At 33.9% G+C, this 14,504-nt stretch overlaps 1 protein-coding gene across 2 annotated transcripts; it reads left to right on the top strand.

Annotated features, from left to right (window-relative positions):
- Positions 1–675: 675 nt before the first annotated feature.
- On the top strand, positions 676–4,887 carry LOC104103102 (transcription factor UNE10-like). 2 transcript variants are annotated; one of them, XM_070181903.1, is made up of 6 exons: positions 676–901; positions 982–1,632; positions 2,120–2,224; positions 2,367–2,427; positions 3,731–4,093; positions 4,587–4,887. In XM_070181903.1, exons 1-6 carry the CDS (start codon positions 792–794, stop codon positions 4,671–4,673), a joined length of 1,377 nt encoding a protein of 458 aa, XP_070038004.1. In that variant the 5' UTR covers positions 676–791; the 3' UTR covers positions 4,674–4,887. The 2 variants fall into 2 exon arrangements, with proteins under 2 accessions (XP_070038004.1, XP_033513832.1); XM_033657941.2 differs by having other exon boundaries at positions 680–901; positions 982–1,738; positions 2,362–2,427; positions 4,587–4,882.
- Positions 4,888–14,504: the final 9,617 nt, after the last annotated feature.

Raw genomic sequence — 14,504 nt, 5'->3', positions numbered from 1 at the left:
TTCCTTTTTAGGATACTGTTTAAATTTTGTAACTATTTGAAAAGTTGCACAAATATAATACTTGAAAGTATTCCTTCCAAATAATGTTAATCTCGGATCTAATTTTTGTTTATATAATTTTCAGTTTGCTCACCAAACATTGGATTATGGTCTAAAGTTTGCAATATTTTAGACTCTTGCCTAATATTTTCTAATGAGATTTTATTTTGCTCAAACAGAGTCTAATTCGTGGTCTAAAAAGTTTATCAATTACAATATAAGTAAAAAGAAGACCATTTACTAAACAATTGATATAAAAAAAAAATAAGTGATAAAATTTGAAAAAATAATACTGTATAGTCGCTCTTAAAATAATAGCAAAAAAAAAATATTAGGTGATATATATATATATATTGTATGTTATATACAAAAAAAAATATACAAATTTTATATAGTTTTGTGGCTATCGACTAAAAATATTTTCGGTGTCGGACTAAAAGTGATCTTCCCCACAAAAATTTCACGTGAGCCATTTTGTTCTAACCAGTTTTCAACAGACCCAAATCCAAGTACTCAATCTGCCCATTTGCCACCACTTCCAGCAAATGACATACTATTAGTTCTGCATGGGCCTCTGACGGTCCAGATTCTTTCAAAACGCATCAGCACCACACGTTCAACATCACACGTCGAAGGTGCGCGAGCCAAAAATTCTTTGTTGCCTGTATATATATGAACAAATTAAAAAGAACCTCTTCAAGATTAAGAAACCATTATTAATACCAACAGCACCTTCTTGTTTGGCTTTAGAGATGAACCAGTGTGTACCCAGCTGGGATCTAGAAAATTCCCTTCCTCATCAAAACCTTGCTCTTTCCTCTCACTCTAACTCCAATAATTCCTTTGTAACTGATGTCCCCTGGTATACTCTCTTCCCCTATTTCAATCATTAGATCTAGTTTTTCCTCTTGTTTATGAGGTTTAATTCTTTTTTGTATGCAGGTTGGATTATGAAGTAGCAGAGCTAACGTGGGAAAACGGGCAGCTAGGAATGCATGGTTTAGGTCCTCCACGCATGCCTAATAATAATAAGCCTTTATTCAATTCTTATACATGGGATAATAAGGCACATGTTGGCGGCACCCTTGAATCCATAGTCAACCAAGCCATTGGCATCCCTCATGATCATCGGAAGTCCGCCGTAGACGGAGGTGGAGATAGAGAGGAAGATCTAGTCCATTGCTTCGACAAATGTCTTGTTAACACTCAGGCAAGCACGGCCACAGTCAGTGTGGCCATGGATGCCTTGGTGCCAAGTTTTGCACACCCCCAAAATTTTCACCAAGGTGAGCAACTACCCACACACGTGCCGGGGATCACCACGTGCTTAATTGGCGACTCCACGCACGTGATATCACGCAGCGGTGACGTCAACAGAACGGATGGGGAGATGTCGCGTGCGAAAATAGGAGCTTCCAGCTATGAGGAGATATCAAAAGACTTGGAGATCACCGAGTATTTTGGAAAGCAAGAGGTTAAGAACTTGATCAACGAGAAACACATCGATGCAGTACTGTTAAGAAGCATGGCTGACCCGAGCATGAGCCGGAGAGACACAATTGACACGGGCGAGAGGGATTTGGTTGCGGAAAGGTTCACATCTACATCTGTGATGTCGACTGAAAACACAAGCTCCGTTAAGAAATGCACTAGTAAAAGGGTGGACGAACATGACTCTGTTTGTCACAGTAGATCTCACGTAAATCTATCATTTCTTTTCATTATGAATTTGAGTTATGGTTTTTACCACGCTTCTTTGGAGTAGTTTTCATGCAATAAAATATGAGTGTATTTACTGTGCATATATACATGGAATCGGAAGCATAACAACTTTTACACTATCAGACAATATCAGTATATTTTATTTGATGTTACTGTCAAGGTTACCAGTTTCTTTTGTAAGGGAATGTTACCTTTGGTTGTGGTTCTATAGTGTACAAGGTTTCTTTATGTACTATAAATGCGTAGTGCGTAGTTAAACTGATTTATTGAACCTTGAAATATTTCGTGTTTCTTTTTTTATAAAGTGATTCAAGCTGTGCAATATTAAATGTTCGTGGTCTTTTCTGTTATCTCATAGAGGCAGGAGACAGGAGATGGAGATGATAAGAGAAAAGGATCTAAGATTTCCTCATTTTCAACAAAGAGGAGTTTGTCTGCTGTTACTCACAACCAATCTGAACGAGTGAGGATCCCTCCCCCCCTCTCTCTCTCAAGATCTTTCATATAAACTGTTTTGAACTACTAATAAAGAAGTACAATTGTCTTTTTTTGATAAATTAATAACAACAACAATGAATTGATTATATGTTCTTTTTCTAGAAAAGGAGAGACAAGATAAACCAAAGGATGAAGACATTGCAGAAGTTGGTTCCAAATTCGAGTAAGGTAAGGTATTGAAATTTAGAGTTTATATTTACCGTCTATTTTTTTTCTAGCTCTACTGATATTAATACTTATCTAGATTGCTTCAGTTCTATCTTTACTTGAAAAGCACACAATAAAAGGTGTAAAAGCTGTGGGACCTTAGCTTAAATACAGAATATTTCTAGTCCTTGACTTATTTCTGCTCTCGGCCACTTCATTACTTCCCAACCGTTATTTCAAATAATTTATTTTCCTTATATTTTTTCTCGAGAAGTCTTTGGCTACTGATTAATTTTATATAGTTACCTAATGTGCAATTAGAAAGACATAAATATGTGCACATAAAATTCAAGCTTAAGTAGAACTGACCCACAAAAGTCGGCCACGTTGCTGAAGTGGAAGTGAAAATTGGCTAAATTTCAGCAGTTAAGTTATCCCCCCTCCCCCCCTAAAAAAAAATAGCCTTTTTATCATATTTTATGAAAGACTATTTGATTTATATGGAGCTTACGATATCAGTTTGATTTGAATATAATGTCAGTAATGTGAAAAGTCATTAAAATAATAGCTAAAAACTAATTTGATAGAGAAAAATCTAGGGACTTGTAAGAAAGTATAACATAATATAAAAAATGAACTGAATCATTTAGGATGTCTACAATGAAAAAAGAAGTGCCGAAGAAGAACATAAAAGTGGACAGTTTTAATTTAATGACTGAAAATGGACAACAGACAATTTTGTACGAGGCGGTCCTAATCTGTTCGAAGGCATTAATATTTGGAAAGTCTCAAATGAACCGAGTCCACATGCATATCCTATGAGGAAAAACACTCGACAAATAGGACCCTAACAAATTTTGTTGTTTTTTGCATGTCAATCATTGCTGACATTTAAACCATTTGACACTGAACAAAATATGTTTTTTTCTTTTAAATGGTTCCTTACTTCTTTATTCTTATCTAAACTTGTTCTTATTTGCATTGAATGAGTTAATACAAAGTAAAAGTGGTCTTTGCGGAAAGAGTAGGATCCACAATACTACTAAAGTCAATCAAAATAGAGTATCATTGCATCATTATTGGGAGTATCTTTTTATCCACTAGTGTGGAAGATAAGGTAAATGTTCAATAGTATCTTTTAATTTGCACCTTGTATATGACTTCAAAATCTATTAAATATGTATAGATATTCAATTTCAAAACCAATAACTCTACTAAAGTGAATTCAACTATACCTGAACTCATAAAGTTCAAATTTAAAGTCTAAACCTTCCTCTATATATATATATAACTTACTAAATTGTTATACATGTGTCTGTTGCAGACTAACAAGGCATCGATGTTGGATGAAGTGATAGAATATTTGAAGCAACTACAAGCTCAAGTTCAAGCAATGAGCGGGATGAATAACAATATGTCTCCAATGTTGGCAAATATGGCAGTGCTGCAGCAGCAACAACAGCTTCAAATGGCATCCATGGGAATGGGAATGGCTGGATTCATGCATATCAATGGCGCCCTTATAAGCCGCCCCAACATTACTGCAATGCCAATGCCTTCACTTCTACATCCCACTGCCTCTAATTTCATGCCTATTGCCTCTGGGGTTAGCCCCGGAGATCGTAATATAAATGCCGCTTCTCTTGTCCCGGATCCATTAGCTGCCTTCCCTACTTGCCAATCACAGGTAAAAACGAGAATATATTATTATTATTACGCTTGTTAAATGTCAATGATCAATTATTCAAGATTTTTAAAATAGTCATTATCAGGTCTATTGCATGAAAATATCGGTCTATTGTGACTATTCATCTTGTACAAGGTTTGGGTCCAAATGGTGGTGCTTCTAATTAATGTTTTACTTACTAGTATAACAACTTGATACTACTATTTACTTTGTACATTTGTTCTTAAAAAATACTATACTATTATTTATATATACACATGTAAGAAAAGTTTTTTGCCAAGCGGTGTCTTGACATCCTTAATAAAAGTGTAGCATCTAGAGGGGCTTTTCTTATTATTGTTATTATTATTATTATTATTATTATTATTATTATTATTATTATTATTATTATTATTATTATTTATATTTACCGGCCAAAACTTGCTGCAAAATGAAGAATTTTCTGTTAAAGAACGGATTTTAACAGCTTTGGAATATGAAATCATTTTTGCAGCCAATGAACATGGATGCTTATAGCAGGATAGCAGCGTTGTACCAGCAATATTTACAGCCCCCTGCGAACCTTGGCTTCAAAAATTGAGATAGAGCAGTGTTTCTAAAGTTTGCAAACTTTGGTTGAGCAATTCGAATTGCCAGCATATTTCAAGTCTATGGCAACTTGGCCTATTGTAAAAAGCTTATTTTAACATTTGAATCTGATGTTCCTGAAACGTGCTGAAGAAACATATATGTAAAGACAATTTTATATTTCTTTTAATGTTTTGACAGTTTAAACATAGTGTATCATAGTGTAATTGTTTTTTCTCTTCTGCAAGTAAATAGAAGTGTGATAGTAAAAATTCATGTGCGTGAGTAGTTTATTTTCTTGTCCAACTTTTTGTCCCGCAAGAAAAACACATATTCGTGACGAGTTTTTTGTGATGAATTTGGTGATGGTTTTATGATAGAATGCATCAATTTTGACGGACTAGTGACATTTTTATGACTATTTATTCTGTTATCACAAAATTATTACGATGCTCGAATTTGTGATGAAATTTTCCATCACAACTTTTTTTTATGTAGTACATTGATCCATTTGTGCCTTTCTCTATGGAACAATTTAAACTTTTATATTTCATTTTTAAGAAGGAATGTTGCCACATTGGCCCCTCAAATGGTACCTACGGAAAAGTGTGGAGCTTTTTAATTTAAGGGGTCGTTTGGTTTGAATACAGATTATGTTGGAATAAGTTATGTTGAGATTAGTTATCCTCATATTATTTTTTATCCACTATTTGGTATGTTGTATTAAAAATGACATGCATTGCATAATTACTAAGAAGAAACTATTTGTTTACAAAAATACCCTCCATCTTATTTAGCCTCCATCTTCTTGCTCCTTTATCTAGTTGAAACGTCAATTTCCAAACAAGTATTAAATAATTTTTGACAAGAGTAGGTTGCTCTAGTGGTAAGCACCCCCCACTTCCAATCAAGAGGTTGTGAGTTCGAGCTACCCCAAGAGCAAGGTGGGGAGTTCTCTTGGAGGGAAGGAGCCGAGGGTCTATCGGAAACAGCCTCTCTACCCTAGGGTAGGGGTAAGGTCTGCGTACACACTACCCTCCCCAGACCCCACTAGTGGGATTATATTGGGTTGTTGTTGTTGTTGTATTAAATAATTTTTTGAGGCTCTAGTTTTCAATTTTTTTTATATATATTTGCTGATTTCTTCTAAATCTTCTTGTTGATATCGGACAATAGTTGATGATCCATAAGAAAACCTAATTTTGCCATAATAAAAATGAAAAGAATTAATATACAAAAACTTTCAATTGGAGAAAGGAGTCTATGAGCAAAAGTTTATAATTTTCAAGCACATAAAGAGAAATAAATGAACCCAACGAATATTTGGAAAGAGGACCTTAGGGCTAGTTTTGTGAATTTTACTATTTTGTCCTAGGATAATAATCCCAACACTAATTATCCCATCACCTACAAGGTATAAGTTATTCCGGTACTAATTTTAATCCTGGGATAATTTATCACAGGTTTGGTAACCAAACAAGGTATAAGGTGATATTAAATTTTTATTCTAACACTATTTTTACTTATCCCTTATACCAAAAGACCCCTAAGAGTCCTAGGCGGACCTTTCCATGCATAGATAGTGGTTTTGTTGTGAGCTTAGGGTATCTCCAACCTTTACCCTCCAAAATGGGGATGGGGACAACTTACTCCAACCATTACCCCATTTTCCTCCAAAAGAGAACATATTTTTTATATTCTTATCTCTCTTCTATATATTATTATTATCTTTCATTTTAATTTTATTTTTTAATTTCTATTAAACAAATTTCATCTTTTATTTTCATTAATTTGTAATTTTCATTAAAATAATTCCATAAAATTTTAAATAATATAATTTGTAAGCAATTATTATAGATTAACTAATAATTCAAATAAAAGTAAAATCATTGTGATACAAGATTAATTAAATACATATTACATAACAATAAAATTCATTCGAAATACTACATAAATATTCAACATCAACTTTAATGTATTTCTAATTTTAATGTATTTTCAATTTTAATGTATTTCAATTTTCGCTGCATCAAATATTTTATATTTTCACCTTTCATTTTTTGTGATGGTTATATCTTTTTCATACAATTATAACTCATAATAAAATTAACTACCAATTTTACATAAAAAAAAAAATAGATGCACGATAATTAATTTTTCAAAATTATACGTCAAAATTAAGATGAAAAATTAATTAGGTAAATGTATTATATAAACATAATTAAGTATATATAAAAAGATAAATTAAAAGATTAAATAATAAAAATAATAATAATTTAATTAAGAATAGTAAATGGGGAGATGAATAGTGTGTCCCCAAATTTGGGGACACACTATTCACTCCTTATTTTAAGGACAAAAGTGGGAGAAGGTTTGAGTGAAATTTCCCGGTTGGAGTTGCTCCTAGAATCTAAGACATGTCCGATAGGCAATAGGCTAATTATTTTCCACCTTTATGAAAGTAATCGTTCTTATTTAAATCAAGATCTGTGGCCCTCATCCCTCTAACCAAAAGACAACAAAAAAAGAGGATTGTTTGTGAGCTGTAATTTACTCAAGGTAGAAAAAGTGAAACAGCTTTCCTTTTGATATTTTTAAAAGTATAACCTAGGGTCAGAGGCGGAGCCACAGTATTGGCTACGGGTTCGATCGAACCCGATAACAATGGTTCAAATCATATATTTGTATTGAAATTTTTATTAAAAATTATTAATTTAGAACACAGTAACTTAAAAGGATTAGGTTTCTGAACCCATAAGCTTGAAATCCTGGCTCCGCCTCTGGCTAGGGTGATTTCTTTTTTGTTGTCTATCAAACTCTTGTAATTTGGAGGCTCAAACTATTTTTCGATTTTTTTTTCATAGACTTCAAAATTATTTTTAATTGTGGCAATTTAGTTTATAGTATTTTCCCGTTGCTCCCACAAAGTAATGTCATTTTCGAATATTGTCATTTTTGTATGAATTGAGATCGAAAATTAAGCAGATGATTTAACTCTTGTATTTCAAACTCCTCACTTTAACACTACCTGAATTTGCAAACTTTATCCCAACAGATTAAGGAATTGTTATTTGCATTTTGGACAAAAAAAATCAGATAGTTTAACATTGTCCAGCGGACCGATCATCTTTCTGGGACAAGGAATTACCTCATAATCATTCTTCTCTAATCATTACGTAATAGTTATTGACGATGACTACTAAATTTTGTCTTGAATTTTCTAAGCTATTCATATCGACATAATAGTCGTTTTTTCATTTTATATGCTTTGGTATCACTGTGCTTAAAATTTAAGAAGGTAAAAATAACTTTCAAATCTTGTGGTGTCAAACTAAAAATTAGTATAACATATTTTTTTAATACCTTTTGAATCTTATAATTTTAAAAATATCGTGCCTTTTTCTATAAGGGTGTGTCACTAAAAGGTAAATGGGAATGTTGGAGCTAAACACTTGCTAAATATATAAAAGATATTATTCTTTTTAAAACAAACAAAAAAGGAAATAAGTCACATTGTTCTTCGGGCAATAGATTTATATGGTGAGGATAACCATTATTAATTGATTGCTAACTTTATAACTCATGTAATCTATCTATCTATATCTATATCTATATTTATATCTATTCTATATCTATACTATTTTAAAAGCACGAAGGTCCTTAGTGAAATGTCGTTCGCCTTTTTTATTGTTATAAAATAGAGTTCGCACTAGACAAAATAATAATTTAATTAATTGCCTAATACTTAGGAATAGTGATTTATTATTTTTCGAATACTTAAAATAATTATTTAATTATTTTTTTAATATTTAGGTATAGCCATTAAATTAATTTCCTAATATTTCGAATTATACAAAGTTTTGCCACTTTGTATTCCTTTTAGGTTTAGGCTGTATTAATTAGTTGATATTCTTTTCTACGCTAAATATAAACATTGTTATTCTATTGGGTATTTAAAAATCAAGTATATTAATTTATAAAGTAAATGTAGTTGATAGTCTAAGAAGAGTAACCTTCTGCCAACGATTAATATATTGTAGTAATTATAAAGAAATTTTTGTATTGTTAATGTTTGTTCTAAATCCTTCTAAAATATACAGACACATACATGTGCAACATATATTAGAGTTCTAAATCTTTGAATATGGACACTACTCACTAGAAAAAATAGTTATTTATTATTTTTTAATATTTAAGAATAGTAATTTAATTATTTTTCTAAAAATTAAGATTCTAAAATTTTTTTATTTGAAAAATATACGAATCCTCCTAATTTTAAAATTTTAAAATAAAGTATGATTTTACTTTTATAAATCCTAATAAATATTAAAAAAATTTTCGACGTCGGCGGCTTATTATGTCTTCTCGGGGTTTTCTATCAATATTGTTTGGTGTAGATCAATATTGAAAAATTATTAGTTTCTTTTTTTATTTTCGTGCTTTCTTACAAAAAAATACTAGATCAATTTAAAGCAAGGTATTGGGCATAAAAAATATTTTTTGACTATTCTTCTCTCTTTCTTCATCTTTTTATTTTCATATGACCAAATACTAGCAATTTTAATTCTTTTCAGTTATTCAAAATTACTTTATCAGCAAATATAGATGTTAAGCAGAATAAAAAATATCAAATAACATATTCGCCTAATAAAAAAAATAGAATTGTAACATCAACATGCGTAATATGTCCTAGAATTTAACATCATTACGAAAATCTAAGAAAACGTATTTATCACAAGATGATGAGAATTTTGGCTTTTGAAAAAGTTAATTAGTGCGGGTTGAAACAATTATCTTTGGAAAACATATTTTTGCTAATTTTTATTTATCATAAATATCTTTTAAATATACCATTTATATTATTTTAAATTTTTTATTTTTATTAACATGGGTACACAAGCAATGCGCGTCTCCTAAGACTGGTACTATATTAAAAGCACGAAACTCGTTAGCGAAACGTTGTTCGACTTTTTTAACCCTTAAAATCAGATTTCGCATTGGATGAAATTGTAATTTAAGTTAATATCCTAAATTTTAAGATTTTAAATCAACTAAAATTTTGGTCATTAAATCTTCCTTATTGAATTAAGTAAGAAATACTACTATTTAGGATTTAAAATCAATTAAAATACTACTATGAGTTTGTATTTAACATGAAAATTCATTAGTAAATAATATTAAATTTGAGGATATAATTTTACCAAAAATATAAAATACTACTATATTCTATAAGTGGGAGTTAGCAGGCTCCTCTCCGTCAACATGCTTGCTTACATAAGGATATTTTTGTAATTTTATCATTTTCTTGCTTTAATGTTGCTGTACTTGATTGCATCGTATGTGTACTTTTGCATGCTATATCTTGTTTGAATTGTGGGCCTAAAATATTCTATCTTTTCGCATGTAACTTTAAAGATTAAAGACACGTACTACAAAAACAGGGCCCATTGGAGCCCATATTTCACACGTACTATTCACATATGCCACCTGCAACTTCTTTTTTTTTTGGGGGGGAGGGGCACTTGTGCTCTCACAATTTTTTTTCTTTCTTAAACGTGTTTTCCCATCTTTAAAATTGTAAGCATCTTTTCTTTACCGTAATACTCACTAATACTACTATAGTCAACAAAACAAAGCTCATTTTTATAAAAGAAAATGATCTTTCTTTTTTTCATTGCAGATTAAATTGATTTAACTTTAATATATATATATATATATATATATATATATATATATATATATATATATATATATATATATATATATATACTTTTAAAATATTATAAAATAATAGTAAAATTCCTTCTTTGATAAACAATCATTTTATAAATTAAAAGTGATCTTTCTTTTTCATTATTGTGAATTAGAAAATATCTAAATTTAGCATACTCAGGTCTTCCACAAAGTTGAAAGATCAAGATATCGATTTAGCTCTGTTTACCCTAAAAGCAGATAACAATTGAATTTATATGTGGTTTTAAGGACAAGTGATTTTACTTGGCATAAATTAAGAAAATATGCAAACTGATATTGAAATTGACTGTAAAGAAAAATAAAAGCAAACCAAATGAGATATATAGCTTGGTCCCTCGAACCAAATAAAACAACAAAGGAAATATAAGCGAAGCAACAGAGTATTGAGAACCTTAAGAAAAGAGTATTATATTACTTTTTTACTGTCTGAGGTTCCTTTTACAAATGATCTGACCACATTTATATAGTAGGGGAGTTCTACTCTTGATACAATTCTAAATATAGTAAGGACTCTCATGATTGGGCTAATTAATCGGCCTCTTCTTGATACGTGTCGTGATTTCCACCGAGATTCTCCTCCTAATTGCGGCTGTAACGGCTTTTTGTTTCTTGGCTCGATCTTGATCCTGGCCGATCTTGATCTTGGCCGATCTCGATCTTGATCGGTCTCTGGGTCTTCGAGCTAGATCTTGACCGACCTCATTCTTGATCGGTCTCTGGGTCTCGAGCTTGACAGCATATTCTTCGTACCATGGCTCGATATTACAATGAAAAACCTTGAACCGTCATGTTCCAATCTCGATTAATCATACGAAGGGCAATACTCGGTTTTGACCGTATACAGATAGTCCCCTCATTTTTCGGAAAGAAGATGATGAGAAACGATATGAATTTTCGAACTTCGACTTGGTGGATAATGATGTCAGCGACGAGCCTGATTGTGACGTATGTGACAAATGTCCCGTCGGTCCGGTTACCAAGACATTAAATGCGCGTCAGTTGATGGACGGCTATTACCACTTTTGAACCGTCATTGTGAAATCAATAAATAGTTCCTTTCTTCATCATCCCAAACTTTTATTTTCGAAACTTTTCCATTCCTATATTCATAGTTTTTCGCCTTCTCCAAAGCTCCCTATTTTCAGGTTTTCAAATTTCATTGCTTGTTCTTCTTAAAACACCAAATACTTCAATCTCCATTCTCCTTCGTTCACAAAAACTAAATGGCAAAAATATCTAAAATCGCTCTGCAGAAAGAGGTTGCTTCCTCATCTTGGCCGGCCGACGAGAAACCAGTGGTGGAACCACGCCTTGAGAAACTTATTCCCGGGGTGTGTGTTATTGATTTTGATTTTAAGGTCGAGAAATCCTCATCGGTTGCTGGTCGATGCGAGCCGGTATCGAGATATATATGCTCGATACCCAAAATATCTTCTTGATCTGGTGAAGAAAGATTGCAATTGGGAAAACAAAGAGGTTGTGATACCGGCATCGGAGGAAGCGATCACTACCCACGTGGAAGGGTATCCGAGTGTTTACACTTATCCTTTCACGCTGGGTCCCCTCGATCCGATCATCATCGATTTTTGCAAGAAATACCAGGTGACCCTCGGCCAAATTCACCCTTCTTTCTGGAGGATTGTGATATTGCTCCGTTTCTTCGTGAGTAAAATAGATGGGCTCCCTTTCACCCTCGACCACCTCGTAAGATTATACAGCCCTCGAATCTATCGAGATGGGTTGATAAAGTTTCAACGCCGGAACACCCAAGGCGTTTATCTCGAGTATAGATGAAGACAAAGATCGGGGCTGGATGGCCGGTTCATTCGGGTGAAGACCTCGGACCTAATCTCGGCCGAGAGCATGCCATTTCCTGAGAAATAGAATATGAAACGTAAGTATGATCCCGTTTTTGATTTCCGTTCGCTATTTTTACTTCTTCATCCTTTCTCATCAGCGTTTTTCTCGATGCAGCCTGTCGCACCCCATTTTCTCGTGGAAGCGGGCTTCGATGTGTGAAAACTCTTTTAAATGGGTATTAAAAGAGAAGAGTCGCCACCTAACGATTTTAAGGTACGTTAGGGCACTATTATGCAGATAACTCTGTTTGACTAGTCAACGCCACCAAAGATCACGTAAAGGCTCAAGTTACCTCAAAGAGAAGGTGTTAGGCACTTCTCGAGGTCCATAACTGTGGGTCCTAGCTGAACTTAAGATTATGTGGATTACGATTAAGCTAGGTGATCAAGTAAACAAAGGGAATTCAGAAGTCAAAGAACTTTATTGCAACATGATTGATACAGATCTTAGTGCGAATATGTAACGACCCGGCCGGTCGTTTCGAGAGTTATAGCCTCATTTTCCCCCATTTCTGCTTCCTTTTATGCTTTTCAACTATATTATGATATACCGGGTTAGTTGGTTCGGGTCCGGAGTGGTTTCGGAGTGGATTAAGACACTTAGTCTCTAAAGTATAAGCTTAAGTTGGAAAAGTCAACCGGATGTTGACTTATGTGTAAACGATCTCGGATTTGAATTTTGATGGTTCCGTTAGCTCTGTTAGGTGAATTTGGACTTGGGAGTGCATCCGGAATGTGATTTGGAGGTCTGTAGTAAAATTAGGCTTGAATTGACAAAAGTTGGAAATTTGGCTATTTCGATCGGTAGTGAAAATTTTGATATCGGAGTCAGAATGGATTTCCAGAAGTCGGAGTAGGTTCGTGGTGTCATTTGTGACATGTGTGTAAAATTTGAGGTCATTCGGACGTGGTTTGGTAGGTTTCGGCGTCGTTTGCGAAATTTAGGAAGTTAGAAGTTCTTAGGCTTGAATCCGAGGTTAATTAGGTGTTTTGATGTTGTTTTAAGTGATTTGATGATTTTTCTAAGTTCTTATATTGATATATGACTTTTTGGTATGTTTGGTTGAGGTCCCGAGGGGCTCGGGGTGAGTCCGAGTGGTTAATGGATTGTTTGAAGTTGGAAAAATACAGTTGAAGCTGTTGCTACTGGTATTTCCGCACCTGTGGAGGGGGAGACGCAGGTGCGAGGTCGCTGGTGCATTTGGTGAGCCGCATATGTGGATATAGAGGACTTGGGCTGGAACCGCAGGTGCGTAAGATTGGTCGCATCTGCGAGCCCGCAGATGCGAGGCTGAGTCGCAGATGCGGAAGTGAGGAGGACTGGCAGTGGCCGTAGGTGCGAGGTCTTTTCCGCACCTGCGAGGTCGCAAAAGTTGATATGGAACGCAGGTGCGGAGATGGGCGCTTAAGTAATTTTGCGTAGATGCGGAGATTTGTGCGCAAAAGCAGCTCCGCAGGTGCGCATTTTTGAGCCGCAGGTGCGAAAACCTAGGCAAAACCTATAAATAGAAGACTTTGCGAATATTTGTTCATTTCCACCATTTTCAAGTCGGACCTTGGAGATTTTGGAGTGATATTTAAAGGGTATTCAAGGATATTCACTGAGGTAAGTTGCTTGAGCTCTATTATCATTAGCTATGGTGTTTTTTCCATTAATTTCTCACCTAATTAGTAGGATTTTTAAGTGAAATAAGGAATTAGGGCTTGAGATTTTGGAGAGAGGAATTTGAGGGACCAAATGATGTCGGATTTTGAAAAATTTAGTATGGGTAGACTCGTGAGTGAATGGGCTTTCGGATTTTGTGACTTTTATCGTATTTCGAGATGTGGGCTCGGGGGTCGGGTTTGAGTGAATTTCAGGATTTGGCCTATAAATTGGTATTTTCCTTATGTGATTCATTCCTTTAGCTCATATTGATCGTATTTTATTGCTTGTGGCTAGATTCGGGTCATTTGGAGGCTGGTTCAAGAGGAAAGGGCATTTCAGAGTAGGATTTCTACGCTGTTGAGGTAAGTAACAGTTTTAAATCTGGTCTTGAGGGTATAAAACCCGGAGTTTGGTATAATGTGACTGTTTGAAGGTGGCACCGATGCTAGGTAACGGGCGTGTGGGTGTACACCGTGAGGGATTGAGACTTGGTCCGTCCCGGGAGACTGTGAAGTCTAATAGTCTTTATTTGTGTTTATAGGAATTCATGTCTACTAGAACTTGTTTGCCTTTCATGTTAGAG

This window comes from Nicotiana tomentosiformis, chromosome 8 (assembly GCF_000390325.3).
Source record: "Nicotiana tomentosiformis chromosome 8, ASM39032v3, whole genome shotgun sequence".
NCBI classification, from domain to species: Eukaryota; Viridiplantae; Streptophyta; class Magnoliopsida; order Solanales; family Solanaceae; genus Nicotiana; species Nicotiana tomentosiformis.
This window is presented reverse-complemented; position numbering and strand designations above follow the sequence as displayed.

Excerpts from the sequence above, each read along its gene's own strand:
- LOC104103102 (XM_033657941.2), top strand. The coding sequence starts at position 792 with ATGAACCAGTGTGTACCCAGCTGGGATCTAGAAAATTCCCTTCCTCAT. Across the intron at positions 902-981 it reads TTTGTAACTGATGTCCCCTG|GTTGGATTATGAAGTAGCAG; the intron begins GTATACTCTCTT and ends TTTTGTATGCAG. Across the intron at positions 4,094-4,586 it reads TCCCTACTTGCCAATCACAG|CCAATGAACATGGATGCTTA; the intron begins GTAAAAACGAGA and ends TCATTTTTGCAG.